General features: G+C 46.2%; 1 protein-coding gene and 6 non-coding genes across 7 annotated transcripts in view; 4 read left to right on the top strand and 3 right to left on the bottom strand.

Moving 5' to 3' along the window:
• OSBP (oxysterol binding protein) overlaps positions 1-3,259 on the top strand; it is a 32,099-nt gene extending 28,840 nt beyond the window's left edge. Inside the window, exons 11-14 of the mRNA XM_065881756.1 lie at positions 985-1,080; positions 1,828-2,009; positions 2,794-3,014; positions 3,117-3,259. Of these exons, the coding sequence (XP_065737828.1) occupies positions 985-1,080; positions 1,828-2,009; positions 2,794-3,014; positions 3,117-3,259 (642 nt within the window). The remainder of the gene's footprint in view (positions 1-984; positions 1,081-1,827; positions 2,010-2,793; positions 3,015-3,116) is intronic.
• A 9,616-nt stretch (positions 3,260-12,875) lies between these two features.
• TRNAK-UUU (transfer RNA lysine (anticodon UUU)) lies at positions 12,876-12,948 on the top strand. Its single transcript has one exon. It is a non-coding gene; the product is annotated as a tRNA-Lys (tRNA).
• Positions 12,949-15,217: 2,269 nt separating this feature from the next.
• TRNAF-GAA (transfer RNA phenylalanine (anticodon GAA)) lies at positions 15,218-15,290 on the top strand. Its single transcript has one exon. It is a non-coding gene; the product is annotated as a tRNA-Phe (tRNA).
• An 830-nt stretch (positions 15,291-16,120) lies between these two features.
• TRNAK-UUU (transfer RNA lysine (anticodon UUU)) lies at positions 16,121-16,193 on the bottom strand. The gene has a single exon. It is a non-coding gene; the product is annotated as a tRNA-Lys (tRNA).
• Positions 16,194-21,114: 4,921 nt separating this feature from the next.
• On the bottom strand, positions 21,115-21,197 carry TRNAL-UAA (transfer RNA leucine (anticodon UAA)). The gene has a single exon. It is a non-coding gene; the product is annotated as a tRNA-Leu (tRNA).
• Positions 21,198-21,565: 368 nt separating this feature from the next.
• On the bottom strand, positions 21,566-21,652 carry TRNAR-UCU (transfer RNA arginine (anticodon UCU)). The gene is given in 2 exon segments: positions 21,566-21,601; positions 21,616-21,652. It is a non-coding gene; the product is annotated as a tRNA-Arg (tRNA).
• Positions 21,653-21,942: 290 nt separating this feature from the next.
• On the top strand, positions 21,943-22,015 carry TRNAV-UAC (transfer RNA valine (anticodon UAC)). Its single transcript has one exon. It is a non-coding gene; the product is annotated as a tRNA-Val (tRNA).
• The last annotated feature ends 4,970 nt before the right edge of the window (positions 22,016-26,985 follow it).

The following is a 26,985-nucleotide window of genomic DNA, read 5'->3' as shown; positions in this document are numbered from 1 at the left end:
ATTGTCCTGCCACGAGTTATTTTATCATTGGAGATATATGACAGATACGTGTAGGATGAAAAGTATTTGCCAAAATAGACTAGTGTAAGAGCTGTACTAAAATACTATCTAGGGGCTTCCCTGGTGGCACAGGGCTTAAGAATCCACCTGCTGATGCAGGGGACACGGGTTCGAGCCCTGGTCCAGGAAGATCCCACATGCCGCGGATTAGCTAAGCCTGTGCGCCATAACTACTGAACCTAGAGCCCTCGAGCCACAACTACTGAGCCTGTGTGCCACAATTACCGAAGCCTGCGTGCCTAGAGCCCGTGCTCTGCAGCAAGAGATGCCACTGCAATGAGAAGCGCGCTCGCCACAACTTGAGAAAGCCCACACTTAGCAATGAAGACCCAACGTAGCCATAAATAAACAAACAAACAGTCAAACTATCTAATTCATTGTCAACTTGCTCTTAAGACAGTGGTTGCATTAAATTCAGAAAAGAGAGGGAATTCTGTCTGAGCAGTCAGGAAAGGCTTCACGGTAGATGTGGGAATGAAGCTGAGTCTTAAAGAGCTTTTTGGGATTTGCAAGATAGAAAGGAGGAGAAAATGCAATGAATGAAGTGTAGAAAGGCCCACCATATGTGGGGTTGAAACCGTGAGTAGAATACTTTAAGCACAGAGTTCATGAAGGGTACGAGTGGAGGATTGGTTTGGGAAGGTAAATTATGTGAATATCATCAGTGTGTGTGCTGAAGGTCGAATTATGCCACTGAACATGTGACACAGTTTTTTAAAAAAAGGTCATTTGGCCTTGATTCCAACCTGGCGTACCAAGATTACAAAGGGATTCCACAGCATCTCAAGGTTGGCTAAGACCTGAATCTTAAGTACAGGAAAGCTAGAATGTAAGATTGAAAAGAATTATGATGCATGAGGCTTAGCATGTATTCAAGTCATCCATTCTTAATAAAACCAATCCATGATTCTTTTCTTTTTATAGTCTGGTGAAATTGATATTGTGAATCACAAGACAGGAGACAAGTGCAATCTTAAATTTGTTCCTTATAGCTACTTCTCTCGGGATGTAGCAAGAAAGGTAAGAGAAGTTGAAATTTAAATGTTTTTCACTTAGTGTGTATCCCATAGAAAGTCTGTTCCTTTGGAGCTGGTGTAGGTGGATGGATTGTGTGTGTTCAAAAGAAAAGGAGAGATAAAGGAGAAAGCAAAAGACAACAAGTTAGAGAATAAAAGTCAAGAGCGATGAGGGATTGGCATTTCCTGGCGGTCCAGTGGTTAGGGTGCTTTCACTGCCGTGGGCCCCGGTTCGATCCCTGGTCGGGGAACTAAGATTCTGCAAGCTGTGCAGGCGTGGCCAGAAATGAAAAGGGCAATGAGATTTGAAAATGGGCAACACCGAGGAAGGACGAAGGAAAGGGTTACCAGAAGAAGGCATGGGTACTTTGAAGTCTGAGTGAGAGTTCTGGTACCACCGCAGTGGAATTGTGCCGTGAGTTTTGATGGGAGAGTGAAGAAATCTGTTTGTGGCGCTCTCTGCTTTCTGGAGAGAAGAATATAACATAATTCTGAGTACAGTCAGATCCTTTTCCTACATATATCATTACAACAAAAATCTGTACAACAAAATGGTAATGAATCCTCCAACTCATGACTCATTTATTTTAAGCAGCTCAAGAAAACATAACAAAATAATTTGAATGGTTCTATGGAGTTTGTCATAACAGGATTTAACCAGTATTTACCCTAGGACTTCGGTTTCCAGAGTAGTCAGGTAAGCTAACACAGCGAATGCCGTACTCCAGAGCCCTGCTCTCCCTCTTTGTAGGTGACAGGGGAAGTGACAGATCCATCAGGAAAAGTTCACTTTGCCCTTCTGGGGACATGGGATGAGAAAATGGAGTGTTTCAAAGTACAGCCAGTCATCGGGGAAAATGGGGGTGACACTCGGCAGCGAGGCCACGAAGCAGAGGAAAGCAGGGTCATGCTGTGGAAGCGAAATCCTTTACCGTGAGTATCAGTGTGGGTCCCGCCCGGGTCCTGCTGTGACCTCAGCCTTGGAGCAGTGTTGCGGCGTTTCTGCCTTCCTTCCCACTTAATTCTGTGAGGGACTGAGCACGGGACATCGGAACCTGGAGATATGACCAGAAGGTGGTCCCCGTGTGGTTGGGTTGTAGCGTGCCTTGTCCCAGGAAAGTTCAAACTACTCAAACCACGTCTGCCAAAAACATTTGGTGTTTCCTAAAGGTCCTTTGGATTGTGATTCCGAAGGATGTTTTTCTATAATTTAGAGTAGAACTATTCAGAAGTGGCTAGAGGAGAAAGATGCCCACCACCTGTGGCCCAAAGGCCTAGCAGCAGTATAAAGGTCCCTGAGATAATGTGCAGGACTTTGGAAAGAAATTAAGGTGGAGGCCATTTGTCTCCTGTCATTATTTAATATGTTCAGTTCTCAGTAATAGCCAAGGTTATCCCAGAAAGAGGTTAAAAAGAAAGCAAAGGAAACAGGAAGAAAGAAGTTTTATTTAGTAGAATGTTTCATCCTTCCTAATTTCACCTGAGCATAGCACAGGCCCAGAAAACTATCCAGTTGAGTGATCCTGGGGAGGGGATGGGGAATGGTCCAGTCGGGTCTCTTAATTAGGTGAACCTGATGTGGTTGGTCCTGGAGTCTTTCCATCTGTAGCACGGCCAGGGTGATGTAGCCCTTGTAGTGAACTTAGTTGGTGCTCTTTAACTAACAAGGGTCTCAGCTCTGGCATTACCCTTCCTCTTTCTCACCCTTTACTTTTAGGAAGAATGCAGAAAACATGTACTACTTCTCAGAGCTGGCTCTAACTCTCAATGCCTGGGAAGCTGGCACTGCCCCCACAGACAGCCGATTACGGCCCGACCAGAGACTGATGGAGAATGGGCGCTGGGATGAAGCAAATGCCGAGAAGCAGCGCCTGGAGGAAAAACAGAGACTTTCCAGAAAGAAGAGAGAAGCCGAAGCTGTGAAAGCCACGGAGGATGGTAGTGGACGCCTTCTACTCTGTTTCCCAGTCCCGACGCGTGGCAAATGCCCATGTGTTTTCGGCTCTGATTCTGTTTTTCTTCACCCTCTTTCCCTTTTAGGCACGCCCTATGATCCCTACAAGGCACTGTGGTTCGAGCGGAAGAAGGACCCTGTTACCAAGGAGTTAACCCATATTTATAGGGGAGGATACTGGGAGTGTAAAGAGAAACAGGACTGGAGCTCATGCCCGGACATTTTCTGAACCGGCCGTGACAGAAGGAGGCGGATCCAAAGGAGAAGAGGACAGAGGATGCGCGGGAAAGCTGGCAGTTGTGACTCTTACGGAGAGCTTTCCTCAAGTTTGTCTGTCTTAACCAATCACTTTTTCCAAATCAATCACCAGAAGCAGACACAGTTGGTGGTGATTGGCTGGTTGCCTTAGCTGATTGAAACTGAAATCGACATTCTGGATACTGTGTGTGTGAGGGAGAGGCGTCCTGGCTGAGTGTTAGTGTCGTCCCGCTTCTGCAGAGTCACGTGCTCTTGACCCTCTCCCTCTGCCCCGGTTTGAGATGCTGTCCCTCACGCTCCCCTTACAGAGCCTGCCCAGCCAGGACCTGCGAAGGAGGATGACGCGGGGGCGTTCCCATGCAGTTCAGAGGTTCCCTTTAAAAAGAAACACCACGTAAGACTTAACCAACAGAGGCATCGTGAATGCTCGTGGTGGAGCTTGGGCGTGACGTCATGAAGTGTTCACAGATGGGGTCAGTTGAACGGGGTGTCGGTGCGGAGAAAACCGTGGCCCTGGAACACTTGCGAGAGGGACTGTTCTGCAAGGCCGGGACGTGCAGAGTTAAATTCTTGGAAGTTTCGATCTTCACTCGCGTGAAAAACCCTGCTGCTGTTCCCCATCTTCTCTGACAGCGCCCGGGACCACCTGGGTGGTCGGTAGGAGGGTTGCGTTATCCTCACAAAGGGGTTTTACGGACTTGCTCAGGCGGAGAACTTCTGAGAACGTGAGGCAGGATGGAAGAACACTGCTGGCCACTCTTGCTTTCCCCGCTCCTCCTCTCCCCCATCCTCCATTGCCTTTCTTCTCTTCTCCCTCCGCACAGTACTGCTTCGGGTTTGTGCCCTGTGGAGCAAAGCGTTACCTGCCCCATTCTGATATACTTCAGAATCTGAGAGAAGGAGTGTATCTGGAATAAGTTTTCACCATCTCTCAAGCCCCATGGACTGGAGCCACCTCTGGAATAGTGCGTTAAGTATCTGTATAGTATATATATGTAGAGAAAAATCTAATTCTTTTCTGGTTTGATTTTCCTTCTTCCCATTAAGAATCTTGATTTTTGATATCACTTGTCTCCCTGGGACTCTCTCTTGGACACACTGATGTGGATTGGAGCCCCCTCTACTTTCCCTCTTTCAGGGGCAGACAGATTCCAAACCTGATCAGGATCCCGCCCAGCGGTTACTGAGCAGGGACCTTGTCCATGGTTTGTATCATGAGGTGCCCACTGCTGTCTAAACTCTGCTCTTCTAATTACCTGACTCTTGAAAATGAAATCCTAACCTCTTTCCTACCTTTTTTCCTTCTCTTACTAGGAAGAGTATGGGTAGAAAGTCAGGAGGGTAATTTCCAGTTTGAGCCTGCCTCTGTCCAAATCTCAGCACACAGAGCTGATCCCCAAAAGAACCTTCTTCCTAGGAATTGGGGCTAAAAGCACCGTCACGTGGGGTGGGGAAGAGAACTGCTCCTGCTGGGCCCTGGTTTCCTTCATTTTTTTGTTCTGTATTTGTTTAAGTTGTCTTGTTCAGAAATCTAACCCCGCCGTGCCACCCACCCCTGGCTGAGGATCACAAATCGAGGTGCCTTCCTTGTATGCTTTTTGTTAGTGCTTTTTGTTTCTGTTAACTGCCGAGCCTCAGCCAGTGTGGGTCCTAGCGGGGAGAATCATTCCAGAGGAAGCCATCCCAGCAGGGAAATTGGATCTATACTGGGTAAATAGCACTCTTATTCCTTCCCCGCCATCCCTTCCTTCCTAACTGTGATGAACTTGAGAGAGGGACACCTCCTGGGGAAGTTCCTCCTGCGAGCTCAACTCGATCCCAGCGTAAGCAAGGGATTATTCCAGGGCTGCTTCTTTCAAGGAGGCCCATAAAAGCGTTGATGTAACTGGGGTGGGGGGCGGAGCTTTAGACAGCGGGAACTCTCCAAACAGATGGAACTTCCCTGCTCTGTCTCCCGCCCCCCTCCCCGTTGTCTGCACTACGTTTCCAGCCTGATCCCCAGTGAGGTTCCTGCTAATGGAGGAGGCTTCGAGTCCTTCAGGTGAAATAAAGTCACATGAAAACAAAACAAAACTATATATATTTTCGGTTTTTTTGCCTTATTGTTTTTTTTCCAAGAAAACTACTAAATTAAATAATTTTTAAAAAGTCATATTGTTTGTCTGATTCACTTCTACTTAAGGAGGAGGCAGTGGGAAGAGGTGGAGAAGTGGCCCCTGGGTGATTTGTTCTTGGCAGTCTGGGAACTTGATCTTCATGGGAGATGGAAAGAAAAACTGGGCGCGGATTTCCAGATGTTTCGACTATTCAGCAACATTCCAGAGGACCTAATGACCACATGAGTAGTTTTAACGGCCCCCGATGCTTCAGTGCCATGTCACTGTCAGGGTCCCACCTTGCCATAGGGGAACGGTTTCTAGTGTTTTTGATACTGGGCCTGTTTCACCTCAAAAAATAAAAGTTCTTGAATTTCATCTCTCTTGCCCATTTAGATTTTTAGGATCTTAGTTAGCTGTTCCGTGTAAGGATTCAAATTCTATATTTTGAAATAAGCGATTGAGTATTGACTTGAAGACCTTTGGAGAGAAGTAAAGGACAGTGGAAATGCTTGTTCAGTTTTTCTCTGCACAGTTCAGGGAGGGGAGAAGGTGGCCAAAGTGATCGAAGGGGCATGGAGAGGCCTCCGATGAGGGTGAGCGCCAATTCCTGCCTGGAGGGGGGGCCCGCACGTCACTGAGCATCTGCTTCTGCGTCCACAGTGCTGAGACTGGAGCTCTCAGTATTGCCAGGCTTCCGCTTAAACAATTTCAAGAAGTATATTTTTCAGTTGTCACGTTGAATATGAGGAAAGGCGCTCAAAAAATAAATTTACTCAAGGTCACATAGCTGATTGGTTTAGTCACAGTACTGGAATTCAAAGCTGGGTTGGTTTAACCCCAGAGTTTGTGACCTTTACAAACTTGTGCTCTGTGAGAAACTGGGTTGGAAGGCGGCTGGTAGTTAAGTCATTTCCTCCTGGATTATGCATCGTGCAGAAATGCGTATCTCTGTTTCCAGAAGCTTCTTAACGTCGATAATGCTATTTTGGGAGTCCCACGTGAAGGAAGGCGCATTGGAGCATTCTTTTTTTTTTTTGGCCATGCCGTGTGGCATGCGGGATCTTAGTTCCCCGACCAGGGGTTGAACCCCCGTCCCCGGAATTGGAAGCATGAAGTCTTAATCACTGGACCGCCAGGGATGTCCCAGAAGGAGCATTCTTGAAGTTCAGCCTCCTGGCTCCTTGGTTTCTCAAGGCTCTCATGCCCACAAAATCAGCTATGTTGTCAGGGGTCGTCTTTTCTAGCCTGGTTCTTGAGAAGGCCACTTAGCCTTGATGTTAAGTATTGGCAACGTTTTTTTTTTCTGGCAAGCTAAAAACCATGGTAGTCGACCCTTGACGCTTGTGAGAGCTGCATCCTGCAATTTTGAATACCGTAAGGTATGTAATTTCCTCCAATAGGGTCAGTCCAATGTACCTGAAACATTTGAATAATCCCTCCTTTAGTCCTTTAATGGGCTCCTGTGACATGATGGGTTGGGATGTGGATCCCGCGGAGTGTAGCTTACTCATGATTCAAAATTACACCTGTCAGGGACCTCTGAAGTCCCACAAAAATGTTAAACCTATACATTTCAAAGGTCTGCTCTACTTTCTGCAAGATAAGTGAAAATCAACCTATAGTATAGTCCTAAAAGGAAGTGTAGAAAAGTCTAGAATTTATTCACTATAAGGTATATACCTTGTGAAACCCTAAGATTATCAAAATTTAGAGCTTGCTTCTAAAAAAAGTTTATGAAGCTGGGCTTCCCTGGTGGCGCAGTGGATGAGAGTCCGCCTGCCGATTCAGGGGACACGGGTTCGTGCCCCGGTCTGGGAGGATCCCACGTGCCGCGGAGCGGCTGGGCCCGTGAGCCATGGCCACTGAGCCTGCGCGTCCGGAGCCTGTGCTCTGCAACGGGAGAGGCCACAACAATGAGAGGCCCACGTACCGCCAAAAAAAAAAAAAAGTTTATAAAGCTTTTGCCCAGTACTGTGCCCTGCCCTGTGGGAAGCATCCCTCAAGCCTTCCCTGGCTTTCCCTTCTGAAGCTCATAAAATAATCTGGCTATGTTCTCCTCAGTCTTTCCTCCCTACTGTCTTTTCAAGTAGAGTGCTCCTTTTGGGGTTCACAATGATCCCCCAGGGGAAGGAAGCAAGCTGGTCAGATGAGGCATCTTTAAAGGCAAGAACTAAGGAGCTCAGAATCTTCTGTAAGTAGCCTTGCAGAGGTCACACCTGAGTTTGACCAGGTGATTTAAGAAGTTAGTAAAGAACCAGTTGGCCCTGAGAGAGGTATGGCTAGGAATGTCTCCATTCGTTCATTCATTCAACATTGACTTCCAGCTTGTTACATAACATAACATTAGAGATACAAATGGCAAGAAAGAGCTCAGATAAACGGGCAATTACAATCTAGTTTGATAAATGGCATGAAAGCACTGTAGAGGGGCAACAAGCCTATAGAGAGTGGGGAGGGAGGGGATAAAGACATGTCAGGGAAGCCTTCTATTCAATACAACTAGGAGGATGTATCTGAGTTGAGAGTTGCAGGTTTAATAGGGGTTAGGGAAAGGGCACCCTGTAAGATGCTGCATGGATAAAGATGGAGAGCAAAGTCGAGGAAAGCATCCTGCTCTTGGATGGCTGTATGAATGGCTGGAGTTTAAGGTCAAGGAGAGGGCACTGATACAGTGATGGAGAGAGGTAAGGCCCAAGTCATGGAAGTCTTCATATACCACATAAAGAAACCTTGGTTTTCGTTTTCAGCAAGGGAGCCAGTGAAAGATCTGTAAGCAGGGTGATGGGTTCCAGTGTGGAAAATGATTGACAGGTAGATCAATTAAGAGATTGGAGAAGTTGTGAGAATGAAGAGAAGTGCAGGGATTCCGGTATTGACTGGAATGAACAGCACTTGAGTATGATTTTTGGTGGAGAGCAGAGGGAGGGAGGGAGGGAGGAACTTGTATTTTTCTCGCTCAGGAAACTTAGAAGGAAGGTGGTAGCAAGCTAAACAAGTCTAGAGGGAAAGATGGGTTCGTTTTGGGGCATTCTGAGTTGGAGGAGCCTGTGGAGAGGTTGAGTAAGCGACTTAAAACATGGGTCCAAATGTAATGGCTACATTTTTGTGAGAACTGAGGAATGAGATGCCGAGAGAGGCTGCACATTAAAATCACCTGCAAATTAAAAAATATATAATCCTGAGCCCCATCTGCAGAGATTCTGATTCAATTAGGGTTAGGGCTAGTGCAATTTTATATCTATATATAAACGCAAGGGTCACAAAATTATGAAGTGAGAGGAGGAGGTGGGATAAATCAGCATATTAGGGGATATTATTAAACCACAGCTCGCTTCTCAGAGTTTGAGAGGTCGGAGCCAATTCCACATTTTGACAATGTCTATATGTTTCAAATTTTTTAAACGTCAAGATGAGATTACAAAAATTGAGGTATACTTTAAATAGGTTTAGCAAATCAATGCTTTTAGCATACAGATACAATGACTCTATGTATACTTCATCAGGAGGTAACATTGAAAATTGACATTTGAAATCTTTACAAATGGCCTTCCTGTCTGTCCTCTCGCATACACTTCTTGAGACCACTTTGACAATATCTGAAAAATTCAAAATGTTCATGTATTTTGGCCTTGCGAAATCTGCCTTCTCACAAGAAAAACAAATACAAAGGGATAGTCATTGCAGTATTGTTTTTAATAATGAAACCTAGGGGGAAAAAGTCAAAATGTCCATCATTAGGTATTTGATTACATGGATTGTGTTATATCCATACAATCCGATATCGTGCATGGGTTAAAAAGAAGGAGATAGGTCTACATACATAGCTGACATGAAAAAAAGAAGTCCATGATTTATTTTTAACTTTTTTTCTTTTTTGCAGTACGCGGGTTTCTCACTGCTGTGGCTTCTCCCGTTGCAGAGCACAGGCTCCAGACGCGCAGGCTCAGCGGCCATGGCTCACGGGCCCAGCCGCTCCACAGCATGTAGGGATCTTCCCGGACCAGGGCACGAACTCGTGTCCGCTGCATCGACAAGCAGACTCTCCACCACTGCGCCACCAGGGAAGCCCGCCACGATTTAGTTTTAAATGAGAAAAGCAAATTGCAGGGTAGTTAAAACACAGAGAAAAGTAAAATTATTTATCACATCTAGCTTATAAACAGAGGCCTTGCCTCATCACCTCTAATATTTAAGTGCCTACCTCCAGCTGAACCTATATCCGAATCCTTTTTTGCTGCAATGGAACAGATATTATTTCATTATAGATATGAGGAACCTTTTCCAAGGAAAGCCGAAATAGCTCAGTTGGGAGACCATTAGACTGAAGATTTAAAGGTGCCTGGTTCGATCCCGGGTTTCCGTGACGCTCCTCTTCTCAATAACGTGCGTACTCGTCCCCCTCTCTGTAAGGGGGAGCATCTCAGGCTGTTACCCAGGTCTCACTTGAGCATGGATGATAACGTGCTTGGGTGGATGCGGAAGAACAGGCCGGCTTTCTTTCTTTTCTCTGGGAAGGAGGAAACCGTAAAGGGATTTATGTCTTTGCTTTTAAGCTGCTCTGTGTGGCTGCTCTGTGTGGCCGGCGGGCTCTCTCTCCCCACACACGGTGCGCCGTTCGCTTTCGAATTCATCCCAGCCCGCCGGCTTCTTTCCCACCACGTTCCAGGAGCTGCCGGTGTTGGACTCTCTCCCCGCTGGGACGGGCGCGCCGACGCTCCGCAGGGGGATTTGGCGGTCATGGAGCCACCACGTGCGGGGCGCGGGGCTGCACAGAAAGAAATCCTCGATTTCAGCTTGGGGTTTAACAATAACAAGGACAGCTTTTGCTGATGGTGGCGGCGGCGGGGTGGGGTAGGGTTGGAATTCCTTTCTGGTTTATGCCTACACTAGCGTTATCAAATCAAATACAGGACGCCCAATTAAATTTGAATTTCGGAGAAACAATGACTATTTCTAGTATAAGCCTCCCAAAGATTGGCATGGGACATAATACACGTATTAGTTATTTTTCTGAAATTCAAATTTAACTGTATTTTTATTCGCTAAATCGCAAACCACTATTGTACATCATGCCCCCACACATCTCTGGATGCGCCCCTCCACCCCACACCGCGTCCCCGGAAAGATACTCAGAAACTACAGTCAGGGCGACATGAATTTCAGAAGAGACTGGTAATTTCTTATTCTCATCTCTCAGGTTTCAAAATGCATTTGCGTCCATCAGCTAATTTGTTCTCACCACCACCGGACGAGACCTTGGTGGGGATCACCAGGAAACACCCCAGGAATCAGCCATCTCACCTGGTCCCAGGCTTCCAGAACTGTCCGCTCTGGCCTGGGATGGGGGTGGAGGAAAGGGAGATTTGGAAGTTGGAATGAATCTTAAAAAAAAAAAAAAAAAAATCTTGTTAAGATGATGAGCCACTCCATTCAAGGCAGTGCAATGGAACACACGCTCAGGGAATGCTTTCTCTTCTGCCAGCTCCCTGGCTGGGACATGGGGAGAGAGGAATGAGACCTAGTCCTCACATAAAAGGCAACATGGAGAACTATTGTTTTTGGACCTATTATTTGTCCTCCCCTTTCTGTTAATCTGTGCCAAGATGCCTGCTGATGTGGGGCTTCAGCCCCCAAAACTTTGCGCTCTTGGGTGGAAGGATGCATTTTGCTTAAGGGACTCTTTGAAAAATTCAATGATCATCAAAAGGAAGGAAAACAAAATGGTGGATGAATAGATGGGGCAGTTCAAACTTTGCATGATGCATGTCGGCACGTGTGATGGTGAATTTTATGTGTCAATTTGGCTAGCTATGGTGCCCAAATGCCAGTCTAGGTGGTGCTGTGAAGGTATTCTTTAGATGTGATTAACATTTAAATCAGTAGACTCTGAGTAAAGCACATTACCCTCCATAATGCGGGTGTGCGTCGTCCAATCAGGTGAAGGTTTAAGAACAAAGACTGGGGTTTCCTGATGAAGAAGGAATTCTCCTCAAGACTGTAACACAGAAAGCCTACCTGAGCCTCCAGCTGGCTGCGCTGCTGAAGCTGGACTCAAGATGCAACATCAACTCTTACCTAAATTTCCAGCTTGTTGGCCAACCCAACAGATTCTAGACTTGACGGCCCCCACAATGCCCTGAGCCAATAAAAAATTTTTTTAAATAAATAAATAAATCTCTATCCACCCAGACAGCATGCTTTAAAGGTAAGAGGGAAGGGTGAGATTTTTATTATTGCTCCCGAGGAAAAAGTGCTCTGAACGAAGGTCAACCACCTCGGGACCATGAAGGTGGGCACCATACTCCTAGGAAATGTTGGGCCTTTGCCCTGAAAGGGCAAACCCTTCCCAGTTTCCAGCCTGAGGAATCCCTTTGGGAAGTATTTGGATACAAGCAAGAAGCTCCGAGAAGAATACAGGTGTGTCTGCCTGCATCACCAAGCTCGCAAGCCTGGCATACCCCTACTCACCTTTCAAGGCAAGGTTCTAATGTCTTTTTTTCCTGCCAGGTTCTGCTCTACCCACCTTCTAGTCATTCCTCGGTGTTACCAAAGTATATATTCCTCTATTAAAGCATTGATTACACGGTCCCAAAGGTCTGCTACCAGCTCTATAGTAGCTCCACAGTGCAGGGGAGGAGACCAGGGATGGTGCGGGTCACCAAGAGCTTCCCCGGTGGGATGGCGGTTAAGCTGAGTCCTCAAAAGTGCTTTGGGCGGACGAGGGGGTAGAAGTGAAAGGGTGGTTGCATTCCAGTTAGAGGGAACCCGTGAGCCAAGGCCCGGAGGATTGAAAAGGTATAGCGGGATCTGTAGTACGACAATAGTGGCGTGTACGCTTGAGAAGTGGAGGGAGGTGGGTTCAGCCATGCCAGAGTGGGGTGAGCGCGCGTGCGCAAAGGCCAGGCCCGTGGGGGCGGGGCTGGCGAGGGTGGCGAGCGGGGCGTGGGCGCGCTTTTAGAGCCCAGGGCGGTGGTGGTTGCCACCACTTCTGGCTGGATCCCGGATCGTCTCTTTCAGCTCATCAGTTTCGTGGGCGCCTAGGATGGGAACAAGGAACTGCGAAGTGGCGCTTCTCGGGAGAAGTAGCAGCTTGGTACCTTTAACACTGAACTGTGGTCTCCGACCCTGTGCGCTTTGGGTTTGGGGCAACGAATCGCGGAGGGGCGGGGACAGTGAGTAAGCGGCTTCTCCTCCCTCCGCAGGGTTTTGCAGAAATCAGGATTCACGTTTGCCAAGGGGTCTCTATATAAAAGAGGACGTGTTCTGTTTTATTTGAGAAATCTGTATTCATCTGCCAGAGAACGACTTAATCACCTTCTTTCCATACTCCCCACTTCGCCTGCCCGGCGCCGTGGGATCTCTGGACTGCAATTGGATTGAATCACACACAAAGGAGGAGCCCGGAAACTCACCCGGTATCCCGCCCATTAGCTGCAGCGCAAACGATTACATGCCTTTCACTCACCGCAGTGCAAAGCTTCGCCGTGAGCCCGGATAGCTCAGTCGGTAGAGCATCAGACTTTTAATCTGAGGGTCCAGGGTTCAAGTCCCTGTTCGGGCGGAGTTTCCTTTTTTTAACAGGTATTTTAAAAGTGAGAACTAGCTTTAGGGGCCTCTGATTTTTAGCCAGTTGCCTTTGGAAAAGGGAGTAAAATGTGGAGCGTGTACCCTGCGTTTCCAACCACTTCCCGGGGGTAAAAGGCAGGCAGACACCACGGGCCTTTGTGCAAAGGCCTCCAGGAGATTCGCAGTGCATCGCTGTAGGGTCTAAATAAGCTGGCTTACTCGGCAGCCGCTGACTGGGCTGCTTGGTCTCAACTACTGCTGCAATTAAAGAAAGGGGGACGAAGCCTTCAGGAAGTCGCTGGGGCTCCCGCAGTCGCCGCCTCCCTTCGCTCTCCGTGAGCGAGCCCTGCAGACCCTCTCTCTCGGGATCCCTCCCTCTGGGTGCCTGAGGATTGTGGGACGGATCCCGCACCCTTCCACTCCACCTTGCTACCCTTCTAGAGAATATTTTTTGCGCTCTGAAAAGGAAGAGGTGCCATCTAGAAACTGAAGCACCAGGCAGGGCAGCTCCCCCTCTCTACCGAGGTCCAGTCTCTCCGCTAACCCCAAAAGTGTGACCCTGAATCCAGGGAGAAGTTGAGGTTGAGATGGCAGCTTCTGCTGGTGGGAGAAGGAGGGTGCCTGCTGGGAGAGCGTGCGTGCGTTTGAGGGGCTGGAATGCGAAGTGTCCTGGAGTTCGAAAAACAAAAATGTTAGCTGCCGCTGACTACAAATTAATAAGGACAGCATTTGGCTCCTGAGAAGTTTTGAGGAAGTCGGGTTGTGGACGCAAGAGCTCAGGCATGGATTCACCAAGACTAAACTAATCTTCCCTGTGAGGTGAAGGGACCAGGTACATCCTTGCCTACCTGGAGACTGAGCCTTCCTTGCTTCTGCCAGGCAACAGAAGAAAGTCGATCTTGAACTCATTAACAGGATGGGGATGTGGGCTGATTGAGTCAGCTGCCCTCTTAGGTGATGGACTATGGTACCTAACGTACCCAAAGGACGCTGATCGGTGGGGCAGGGCGAAGGTGGACATAGACCTCAAGTGGGAGGCAGGGCCTTCACCCCTTCACCCTCCAAGCTGAATGCCTTACCCTGTGCCTACACAGACCCACAATTTTCTTCTCTCCAAAGCACAGCTTCCTCATCAGGAGCAAGGGAATAATAGTAACAGCATCCCTCTCATAAACCTGTGCTGATTAAATGAGGTAACAATGCATACAACGGTGCTTAGTAGGGTCTTTGCCCCAAAGCGAGCATGCAGTACATTGCAGCTATTACTATTAAAGAGCTTTCAGTCTAGGGAGGGAACAAAAGACACACTGAAACAGGTAAGAAACCATTTCAAAGAAATATGTTCCCAATATGTGAAGATCATGAACCCGTATTCATGTGACTTGTGTTGGTTGGTATGTGCTCAGGCGACAGCAATGGTCACCGACCCAAGGAAGAGTGGGATTCTTTCTGGAAGGAAGTGAATCATGGCACTCAGGTGGCGTTCCAGGGGAACAAAGTAAGGGAGCTGAGGCAAACACTCGGATTTTGCCTCTTCTTCCTGAGGAAGTCCCCTGGAAAGTGAGCAAGTCCATTTCTGGCAACCTTGAAAAGTGGAGTCTCTTTGCTCCGATCATTTCCTGACTGAACAAGAACACACCAGGTGGGGGAAAGGAGAGGACAAGAGGAGGAGAGCACTGAGACCTCCTGGCTCTTTCCTCCGTCCTGTCCTCAAGTTCACTCCCTCTCCCTTTCACCAGGGGGTGAAAAGTGAGAAAAAAGCAAAACAAAACAAAACACCAAAAATTAAAAGGAAAAGACAAATCAAAGTCTCTCTCTACCAAGACCTTTCGAGCTTTGGAGCTGAATAGCTCTGCTTCGGTTCTGGATGATTTGAAGGCAAATTAGTTATTTCATTTAAAAATTATCATATTATATCAACCTTAAGGCAGGGTTGGGGGGGTGGGGACTGAACTGACACCACGTAGAGGACGTGCTGGGCACACAGTAGGCACTTAGTAGGCGGCTGTCTTTCCTCTTATTAGGGTCCTGGGGAGACGTAAAAAAAAGCCTTAGGAAGACAAGAATATGTAGCCTGGGACAATTTCCCCACATTGACAGAAATTCTTTTTCTCACTCACTGCCCTCGAAATCTCAGAGATAAAATAAGATGCAATTTGGAAGGTGAAATTGGGAATTGGAAAGGTAGAGATGAAAGAAAAATCTTAGTTTAAAATAATTTTTTTTTTTATTTCCTTAACAGGGTCGAGAGACTCAGCACCCTCGCCGAAATAGCTCAGTTGGGAGAGCGTTAGACTGAAGATCTAAAGGTCCCTGGTTCGATCCCGGGTTTCGGCAGAGCTTTTGCTGACGCATCATTGGACGGGACTGGAGTCTGGAGTACCTTCCTTTCCTTACAGTGTCTCCCATGAAGGCTCACCTCCCTCCCCGATCCCACACACTGCGAGGATCCTAAGAGCTTAAACCTCGTAAAGATATCACAAGTCATGGAATGACCTGGACCCAGTCCACTTAGACTGTGTCGGATGTTTCATAGTGTGATGGCCACCACTTCCGGTCTGCACGTAGAAGGTCTTGAGTTTGATGCCAAGTATAGTTACGCTGGGCTTGCAAGCGTTTCTCATTGACGACAGACATGAAGACTTCAAAAACGTTTGTCTATACACGCAAGTCAGGGTCCTATCAGCGTGTTAGAAATTTGGTGAAGAATGGTTCTCGGCTGAAGATGTGATTTATAAGCACGTGTGTTGACCTGAAATATTTCTTGGAATCCCAGTCTTCTCACCGCGCTTTTAATAAACAGTGTGTGAACTATTATCACTTAGTGCCAAAATTTGCACATTTACTGCCAGGAGCATTACCATCCGTGACTCTGACGATGTTTATTGATGTTTCTATATAAAATAATACATGTTAATTTTAAGGAAAAAATATCTGAAGACAAAGTATCTATCATACAAGGTTGGAAGAGAAAAGACTGAGGTTGGAAGAGAAAGTTATCAGTTGCTTTCCTCACTTTTCACTTTTTCTGCAAAATCCACCTTTGGTCTGGCCTGGGTTGTAAACTCCAGGAGGGCTGAATCAAGTGTGTTCTGCGTAACCTCACACCTGCTCAGCGAGAGTGGTGTGGACACACGCTCAAATTTGTTTTAGGAGTTTAAAATAACCGCCCGAACAGGGACTTGAACCCTGGACCCTCAGATTAAAAGTCTGATGCTCTACCGACTGAGCTACCCGGGCTCGGGAAGGCATCGCGGCTCCTAGTCTATCCACAGAAAATAGACCACGTGGCCCTATTCTTTTCCTATTCGATTAAAATCCTGAGTCTTTTTGTTGATTACGTGAGTGGTGAAACTGCAAAATCCAGGTCGGGAAGGCGTTTGGCGAAGGAATCTTTTCTGATCCCATTACAGAAAGACTATAAAGAAAATAGACCGTGCTTCCACGCCAGCAGCGCCCCCGCCCCTCGCGTCCTAAAGGGAACATCCCAGGAGGAATTCTCCAGATTTAGGACGTCTGGATTTCTAAATCCAATCTTGGTCTGTGAAGAGTCCCGGAGGGTCTTGCGGGTGGAATCTTATGAGTAATTGATTAGGTCTCCAATCTTTATTAGTCAGAACACATCCAGGACCAAGACCCGGTCCTGGTCCTCAGTGGGGCGGGAAGGCACGCAAAACAGAAGTCAAGCGCTTTGATGGTGGGAAGCAGGTCAACGCCAGAAGTAAGCGTCCTGCCAAGTATTCAAGCAGGAGGTGATGCCCAGATGAGCTACCAATGGTGACTGGGGCCCTGAAGGCTCGGGAAGAGAATTTTGAGCAGAGGGAACAACAAAAGGAAAAGGACCTCCGCCAGGGAATCTGAACATTTTCCTTGAAGCTCCCATTGAAAGGTTTGGATCCGGCTGGAGTTTATATTTTTAGGAAGTCCCATTACCCTGGCAGCTGTGTCCTGAATATAACTAATGTGGACACACAAAAAACAAAAAGTTTCCTGCCATTTCAGTAAACAACCCATGTTGCCTACCATTCCACTAAACAACGAATGTTGCAGCCATCAAGCCACCAGCCACTGCACCTTCCCTGTTGGTGCGCCCAGAGGGGAATTCAGGATGCAGAAAAACAGGATACTGGCCCTAGAGAGTTAAGATGCATGTCAAAGGAATAATTTCAATGAACCCAGACCCTTGCGTCTTCCCAAACTTAGAAAAGCACTAAAATAATTAACTTGAGATGTCTGTTTTGTGTGTGTGTGTGTGTGTGTGTGTGTGTGTGTGTGTGTTTGGCAGTAATCATTTGATGTTCAACTACATGGTTTTTTTTCCCAGCAAAAAATCCTATATATCCTGGCCCCTCCCTTACCTTCCTGGAACAGTTCCTCAGAGCTGAGAGGCCGATTCCCTGGCTAGTCTTCAGTAAGGTCCCTGAATAAAACGAAACTCTCAAGTTTTAGGTTGTGTATTTTTTCAGTTGTCACTAATAGGCGCATTTTTTCATTACTCCTGTTTCTTCATTGCCATGTTATTCATTGAGGCTCTGGATAAGATCCCTTGAAGGGGAAGGGAAAGGAATCCTATGGGGTAGAGCCTCATAGCCATTTTAGCTGCCCTCGGATTTCAGAGACACTCTGAACTCTGTTGGGGAAGGATGACGTCTGCAGTCTTTTATGGAGAAATATATCCGTGTAACCGAGCAGGACCCTAGGGGGCCTTCCTGAAACAGAGACCCCGAACTCCACCTAGTGTGCTCCACCTGTCTCTTGTTTGTAGAAAAGCTTTAGTCTACCAGGCCTCCCAAGAGTCAGAAAAAGCTAGCTCAAGAGGTAAGGATTGGAAGAATGTGAACCTATAGTAACAAAAGCTAGCAGTTGGGCGAGGAGAACTGGTAACAATGTAAACAGATCAGCCATATAGGAGTCACAGAATCTTTAGTTCTTCCCTGAAGGACATAGACAACAGTGTCTGATGCACATTCCTGAGTTGTTTTGCAGATACTAAAACCACCACCAGAGGGAAAAAGCTAACTGCATGATGACCAGACCGTAGCCTCGACACAAGCTGCTCCATCTTGGGCAGTACTGAATCTATGACATGCATACTTCCAGAAATTCGCCTCAAGGAAGTGGAACCAAACAGACCCTGGAGTTGAAGATTAACTGTGCTTAAAACGTGGTGATTCCGACCAGACCACCGCATGGATCATTTTGAGATGATTATCGGAGCCGTCTGTGCTGTTCTGCACATAGCCCGCACACCCCTGAAACTTCCTGGTTTTTCCCTATAAAACCCTTTTCCCTCTAACTGGCAACTTGGAGATGGTTTTGGGGACACTAGTTTGCTATCTTCCCAGATTGCCGGCTTCCTGAATAAAGCACCAACCCTTGTGTCTCTTGAACACTGACTTTTGAGTGAGATCAGCTGAAACTGAGCTCGGTTCCGGCTCCGGTTGGTAACCTCAGGAACTATGAACAAAGTTTAAAAAGTAATCCACTAGGGAAAGATAGTCACGTTATGTTAAACAAAAATGACAGAAGGTGCTAAATAAACCATACGTATGATATAATATTTGTGGAAAAGTCAAACGATGTGTATATGAATATATATCCTTTAATTATATATATAATTGTATATTTGTTGCTTGCATATACATAAGAGATTTTTTTTGTGTGTGTGTGGTACGCGGGCCTCTCACTGTTGTGGCCTCTCCCGTTGCGGAGCACAGGCTCCGGACGCGCAGGCTCAGCGGCCATGGCCCACGGGCCCAGCCGCTCCGCGGCACGCGGGATCTTCGCGGACCGGGGCACGAACCTGCGTCCCCTGCATCGGCAGGACTCCCAACCACTGCGCCACCAGGGAAGCCCCATAAGAGATGTTTAAGGGTAGAAAACAATCTGATAAAAATGACCACCTTTTGAGGAACGGCAATGAAGTGTGTGAGAAGAGTCTCTCACTGTTTCCTTTACGTACATCTGTATTATTGCATTAAAAAAGCATGTATTGTTTTCAATAATAAAATAAATGAAGAAGAAAAAAATTGTCAGTTAGATTATTCCATCCTTCTGAGATCACGTAGGCAGCCCTTTAGATCAAAGCATCCCTGATCCTGTGTTTTCTACAGATCCCAGCAAAGGAAGGTGAAAAGCAAATTTCCTTCCCAGTAGAGGCTCCCTCCATGCTTCAGGGTTTTGGAGGGGAGTATCTGGTGTTGGGGAGGAAGGACTTTTTCCCTCTATCCTTCTTAGTTCTGGCTGGTCTAAGAATTAAATTGACAAGACAGATTAACAGAAGAAAATTAAACAAAAGTTTAATAATATGTGTACATGGAAGGGACCCAGGAAAATTAAGTAACTTGCCGAAATGTCTGAAAACCTCACCTTAAATATTATCTTCAGCTAAAGCCAAAAGAGGATGTTGGGGATAGTGATTTGGAACCTCAAAGGGGAAGAAGGAATTGGCATGAATATGGAAAAGCAAATGTTTGGTAAACACGGTTTGCTGGGCCGTGCAGAGACCATGGGACACAGAGAGGAATGTTAACACTTTTAGACTTTTCTAGGTTTCTCCCTGCCTACCCACCTGGTTCGTGCTATAGTAATCTATGGTGATAACTCCTTTCCTGGAACAGATCCTTCATCTACATTCTTTAGGCAGTTAGGGAGAAGGTCCAAAGTCAAACTTTCTTCCTGAGTCTTTTGGGCCTTGATTGTTTTCAGCTCTAAACAATCCGCATGCCAGAGAGACATTTTGGGGTGGTAAATTTTGCTCCCCTACACTGGTATTGAAAAATCACCAGTGAATTAGGTGCGCTTTTCACAAATAAAGATGTAGGTCCCTAAGAATCATATGACGTGGCTGGATTTAGCCAAGAAAAGTAAAAAGAGCCTCCCCCCCGGAAAAAAAAAAAAAAATTGCCTGTAAGATGAAGCCAATCCTCTGGGGGAGTTAGTGAGCCTTTGGTCGAACCTCAGCTTCCTACAACAGTTCTGTACTCAGCTTTGAATGTAACGCAGGAGAGCGTGAAGATTTGTTTCCTGTTCCCCTAAGGCAGACTAGATTGACAGGCATTGAACCCTGAGAACAAAAGTCTCAAACTGTGTATAATCAAGTGTTAATGGTGTGGAACCGGGCTGCTTAACGTAGAGACAGTTAACTGGAGCTGTGTGTAATTTCATTTAACAAACTATCCTGTCTTTTTTTCCTACGCACCACCCCTCCATCCCTCCGTCCGCCATCTTGAAATGCCCCCTCTTCCCACTTTCTAAGTTCTTTGGTTTGGGAAGTTCCCTCTGATCCTTAAAGACAGGGATCAGAACTTGCCGCAGAGATCTCTGCTTGATCCTCTCCAGAGGGGGTTGGGTCCAAGGACTCTGAGACTTTCCGTATTGCTGCTCCCACCACAACCTTCCTTCAACACCTGTTTAATGGTCTGTCTTTCCTCCTAGAATGTCTCTGCTGTGAGGACAGGACTTCTCTGTGCATCTCCACTGTTATCCAAGCAAGCTCTCAAAAACTGCTGAATGAATGAGGGCCAGGGGTCAGGGAAGGCTTTTCGTGGAGGAGGAGGGGGTAGAACTGGTCCTTGGAAGTTTTTGTTTGGTAGAGAGGGGGGAGAACATTCCTGTCAAGGTGAATGATTTCCATAATCAAATGGAATAAGTTTGTCCTGAAAAAGTTCTATGCCACTCTATCGTGCCACCCCACTTAAGTCTTTGTAAGAGCTTATCGCCATCTGAAATCCTCCTGTTTATGAACCACCTCTTCCCTCTGTCCCTCTGTCCTGTAAGTGCTTCTGGACAAAAACCTTGTCGGTTAAGGACCTTCTATTTTTTTTTTTCTTTTCTTAATGTGATTTTCTGTTTGGTTTACTTTCTTTTCTTTCAAATCTTTGCATTCCCACAACCTCAGCGTTTAGAACGGTATTTGGCACATAGCATGATCTTAGATAATCTCTATTTCAAAAAGGAACGTTTTTACTGCGCAATGTACCCCTCGCCCCCTCCCCTACAAAGTAGTATAGTTTCACGCAGACGTTTACTTTTCACTTTCCAAACCGTCGGTTCTGAAGCTATTGCTACACTTTCTACGTCTGCTATAATCTTTCAGATTAAGTCCTCAGGAATTCAGAAAAAATGACGCATGTCATGTTCAGAAAACCAGACTCTCTTGTACCAGAAGTGGGGTTCGAACCCACGAGGATATAAATCCATTGGATCTTAAGTCCAACGCCTTAACCACTCGGCCATTCTGGTATCCGCCGAAATCATCCTTAATTTTACATAACCTGACTAATACTGAGCTACGAAAAGTTGCACAATTTAAAAATTTTATGCCTTAAAAAAAAAAAAAATTTATGCCTTATGTAAAAGAACAATACGGGGATTGGGGGGAATGGGAAACTCGGTAACTTTCATCACATCCTGTGATTTCCTTATGTCCAGTCACCAGAAACTGGAGCCACACGAAAGCGATGAAGACTCAAGTAGCAGGATTCCTAACACATTCACGTCTGAGGACGCCACAGGGTACTGGAATGGGCTCCTTTTCAAAGTGGGCGAGTCTCCTCGGAAATCGTAGGTAATGTGTCTTCCTCCTAGAGCTTTCCTTATTAAAACAAAAGCGACTCTGGTGGGACTCGAACCCACAACCTTTGAATGCCTCCATCTAATCTAGAAGTCCAATGCGCTATCCATTGCGCCACAGAGCCCGACGAGTCAAAAATCCTCCGCGTTGCTTACATCAAGGCAGGAGCGGCGTCTGTCTGGGGGACGGTCGCCGGCACGTCGGGTCACGCTTTCTTTCTCGGACAAACTGGGAAGCCCGCGTCGCCAAGGAGAAGCGTGGATGGGCATTGCGCTTGAAAGTCTGAAATGTTTGAAAGTTTCTTCTCGCGAGCGATCGCCAGGCATCAACTCTCAACTTCATTACACATCGGGAGGAAAGTCTTTGTGTGAATAAAATGTCTTTATTGTATCCTGGCGCCAAAATGCAGCGGGAGGTTCCATAGTGTAGCGGTTATCACGTCTGCTTTACACGCAGAAGGTCCTGGGTTCGAGCCCCAGTGGAACCACAGCATGGATTTAACCTTTTTCAGGGATATTTTAACGTTTCTTTTTGCCAGTCGGAACTTCAGTTTTACTCCAGGAAGTGGGAGACGCTGCCGTTTCCAACCGGGCTCCGCGCTGCGCCCCGAAGCGCAGGCTAGGCTCCAGAGGTGCCCGCGCTCATCGGCCACCAAGGCTGCCCCCTCGTGGCGCCACTAGGGAGGTGCAAGCGGCCCCGCCCTGCTCAAGTCATCGCGCGTCTCTGCGCCTGCGCGCTCCCGACTACCCCGCGCAGTTCCGCCTCCAGGTGCCTGGGTAGCAGTCCGGATCCCGCTCCTTCTAAACCCTGCTTTGCCATCTTTCAGTGTTGCTGCCACCACTCAGTTAGGGGTTATCCCGAAGGTCACCTCTCTCCTTTGTTGATTACTTCCAAGTCCACTGACCTCGTACTTCTATTTAAATTAAAAAACTTTTTGAAAAATTATATGCTCATGGTGGAGAATTCAAACAGCCCCACGTGTTTTACGGTGCTGTTTCCCTCTGGCAAAGAATTTCCCTTTGACTAAACTCTAGCTGGGCTCCTCTGAGCCCTCCTCTCAACTAGGCGGCCTATAAGACTTGAAAAAACAGCACTACTATAGTTTTTAGCAGCTCAAGGCTGCATCCCTAAAGTGACTCTAGTTTCAGTGAAAGTGTCAGCCTGAGAAAACTGAATGCTGCCGCCGCCCCAGCCCCATTTACTGTTTGTTCCAGCCAACAGCTGAATCTGGGGGCCCGGATCAGCAGTATAACTGTACTTTTTCTTTATAAATCACTTATGATTAGTGTACAAAGGTAGCGTTGCCAGAGGTACTGCTCCACCCCAACAATATTCTAGAAATCCTTCTATTTCCTTCTTAAGCCTTCACTCATCTTTTCACTTCCGGTGTTTGGATATATCCTAATTCTTTAGTCTGTGCTTTTTGATGAGCGACTAAATTGTATTCAGTCTTACAGACGATACCGTAGTGGAATTCCTTGGTCATTGGTTTTGGGGTGGATCACTATGTAGAACAATAATAGCGGAAATCTTGAATAGTCATTATTATCTAACCCATTTTACAAAGGACTAAGAGGAAGCACAGAGAAGTTACGTAATGGCCCAAGGTCACACACTGGCCCTAGACAATTAAGGTGCAGATCAAAGGAACGATTTCAGTAAGCCCAGACTCTTGCATTTTCTCATACATAGAAAGGTGCTAAATTCATTAATTGAGATGTCTATTTCTTTAATCACCAGTACTCTTTTGATGTTTGACTATGTTTTTTTGTTTTTGTTTTGTTTTTTTGCAAAAACTCCAATATATCATGGCTCTCTCTTACCTCTTCAGAACAGTCCCTCAGAGCTATCTGAGAGGCTGTATCTCAGGCTTAAGTCCTCTGAATAAAACATAATTCTCCACTTTTAGGTTGTGTTTTTTTCTTTTCTTTTTTTTCATTCGACGTAGGTTTTGAGGCTTCGTCTTTGGAAATAAAAATCTCAGTTAAATTCTTAAACGTCTGCCAAAGGGAGAATCATGGAAAAGGAATAGGTCCCTCTAGTGGTGAGAAGACATTATGAAACATTTTGCTCTGTAGACACTGCTCCTAAATTTAAGAGGTTCTTTGAAATACAGCTTCCCAACATCTCCCAAGGTGGGAGATGTTGAACATTTAGCCAAAACGCAAATACCCTGTGTTAGAATCCATATGTTAAAAGATTGTTGTCAAGCAACGCGTTCTCATTACATGGAAGGAGAAGGAACACATTTTCATGGGAAATAGATTTTAATGTATACTGCTTCTCTCCAAAGTACTCTGGTCTTTTAGGAACCCAGTAATCAATTAATTGTCTCTTAAAAGTAAGTGTGTGTGTGTTTGTGCGTGTGTTTGTGTGTGTATGTGTGTGTATCCTGGGATAGTCTCAAAGTAAAAAGTGTGTATACATGTGTGTGTGTATTTTTTTTTTCCTGGAACTAGTCTCTTATGAATCCTCAATTCACTATTTGCCTCTAGAAAGTAAAGATTAAGTGCTAAAAGAGGTATGTGAGGGCTTACCTGGTGGCGCAGTGGTTGAGAGTCCGCCTGACGCTGGAGGGGATACAGGTTCGTGCCCCGGTCAGGGAAGAATCCACATGCCGTGGAGCGGCTGGGCAGCGGAGCCTGTGCTCCGCAACGGGAGAGGCCACAACAGTGAGATACCCGCGTACCGCTAAAAAAAAAAAAAAAAGAAGAAGAAAAACCGTATGTGGAAGGGAAGTTTTTTGGTTTTGTTTTTTGGTAATAAAAAATGATTCACAAGGAAGAAAGTAGCTGCTACTGTTGATAAAGGAACATACTAGTTATGGTAGAATATGATTCTGTATTCTTTGGTTCCAAGGGAAGCTTGAATTGTTTTTGACGTTTTTGTTACATGGGTAAATTAGGTACAAAATTCAAGGCTGAAGTCAAAAGTGTGGTGAATGGTTTTAATTCTAGGTAGGAAGTAACAACCACCCCAAAGAAGCAAATGTAGATTTTTAAAAGATCTTCCAACTTTAGTAAAGCATCCATGAGTCCAGGATCAGACACGAGCAAATGTGAATTTCGTCAATAGCATCTGTCTTGTGTTGCCCCTGCCACCTTGCTGAAGTGTTCCACCCTTCTGTACCTGGGTCTCTGGGCTACCTTTACACCCCGGACTTGGACTTACCTCCCTCACATGCACCCACTGCAGCTTTCCTGTCCTACATCTCTTCCACTCTGGGATGACACCTGGTGCCTTTGGCTGCGCCAGTAGACCACCTCAAATTAATCCCTAGTGAGATAATACTGAGAATGGTTTTAGAGATTTGACTTCCAGTGGACCTTGAGCCTCATTATGTGCTCATTGTAATATATTAGCATCTAAATGACATGCCCACAGGCACCGTGACAGTTCTGAGGCCAACCAGGAAAGGCCAAAAAGTGGGCGGTGGCCCAATTCCTGGAAGTCCCCGCCCCTTCCCCAAAACAGTTAGAAAAACCCTCCCACTCATTAGCCTTTGAAATTACCCAGCCAAGGAACTGCCTGGTGGTCCAGTGATTAGGATTCCATGCTTCTACTGCAGGGGGCATGGGTTTGATCCCTGGTCAGGGAACTAAGATCCTGCATGCCAAGGCCAAAAGAAAAAAAAAAGAAGAAAACGTTACCCAGCCCATAAAAACTAGCGACCCCATATTTGGGTCCTCTCGCCTTCTGAGATGGCCCACACTCTGTCTATGGAGTGTATATTTCTCTAAGTAGATCCACTTCTTACCTATCACTTTGCCTCTCACTGAATTCTTTCTGCTCTGAGACACAAAGAACCTGAACTTCCGCAGGTCCTGAAGCCAGGTGTGTGATCTCAATTAAAAGATAGTGGGTTCGCGTCTGGAGCCTGTGCTCCGCAACGGGAGAGGCCACAGCAGTGGGAAGCCCGCGTACCGCAAAAAAAAAAAAAAAAAAAAAAAAAAAGATAGTGGGTTCAAGACCCAATCTGAGTTTTGGCAGGGTTCAAGTGCTGGCGTGAGTTGTGTGCTTTCAGTGGCGTTGTATCTAGCTTGAACCCCATGAACTGTGTCTAATTTATGAAATATCCCGCGAACAGGAATTTCAGGGCAACACCAAGGCAGCAGCAGTAGGCAGTGATAGAGCTGGTTGGGAGGGGCTGGATTTTGGAGCAAGTTCCCCTTGTTTGTGTTTCCCTCCTGAATCCCTCTGTGCAAATGGCTCTTTACTTCCCTTAACATCTGTCCATCAGACATGGCTGGGAGATTAGACTGGGATATAACGGGCCAATCAGTACTTCCAGTCCAAATTTTAGTTGACTACAGTTTTCATCTATTTACTCGACAAAAATAATAGGTTGCCAGGAGACCCACTGGAATTTATTTATTTATCGTTTCTATTCTCTTAATGCGGAGGCTCTAAAGAAAATGCTAGAAAGAGGAACGAGGAAGAATTTAGAATGGGCTGATTTGTAATATTCTAGACAATCAGTCCCTGAATAATGGAAAGTCAGTTTGTTCTTAAGCCTTTGCTTCTTGTGAACCTGTGACTCAGGCATATTCTAGCGAAGCAGACAGGATAGGGTTCCTTTCTCCCTTGAGGGCTGGCCCAGAATAAATGGCAGGAAAATGATGTTGAAATTCTTAGAGGTACAGAAGCCTTATCATATATACTCCTCGGTCAGGTAATGACAACAAAATGTCTTTCATGACATTACAATAGAGGATAAATTTTTATAGACGAGCTTGATGCCCTCAAATCCTGCCTGAGGCAACAGGAGTAGTCAGACGTGCATTTAGCTGATGGTCAGAGATCTCAGATCTAGCCTTGCCTGAGCCATTTATTAGCTATGAAAACTTTGAAAACATATGAAAGTTATCTCAGCTTCTGTAAGGGAAACCCAAAGGTTTCCTTAGAAAAACAGAACTCATATCCTCCACGGTGGGCAATGGAAAACTTCCACAAAGGGAGGGGTGGCTGGATTTTATAGCCTGGACTCCTGGTCCCTGGAGATCGTTTTACTAATTACTGCTGGGGCTGCACACATGGTACAGCCACAACTCAAGAACTGAGAGGTAATCTTCTCTCAGACTTCATTTCCTCACCTGTAAAGTGAGGTGTTTGAGTGATATAAGCTTTAGAGTCCCTTTCAGAGCTGACAAGTTACGGATCTGAGACTCTACGTTGCTGACAACCACGCCATGAGACGATTATTTCAGACCATCCTTATGAGAGGATTCTGCTGTAGGGCAAAGGGAAGACTCTGGTCTCACGATGGTCTGTTGATCGGGGTCTTCTATTGTGTTGTGAGAAAATACTTTGCAATTCTGACTCTTCCAATCTGGACTTCATGGATCTATTTCTTTTTTTTTAAATAAATTTATTTATTTTTGGCTGCATTGGGCCTTCGTTGGTGTGCATGGGCTTTCTCTAGTTATGGAGAGTGTGGTCTCCTCTTCGTTGTGGTGC

The sequence above is a fragment of the Phocoena phocoena genome, chromosome 8, assembly GCF_963924675.1.
Source record: "Phocoena phocoena chromosome 8, mPhoPho1.1, whole genome shotgun sequence".
In the NCBI taxonomy this organism is placed as follows: domain Eukaryota; kingdom Metazoa; phylum Chordata; class Mammalia; order Artiodactyla; family Phocoenidae; genus Phocoena; species Phocoena phocoena.
The sequence above is the reverse complement of the archived record's forward strand: the minus strand, read 5'-3'. Positions and strand labels throughout refer to the sequence as shown.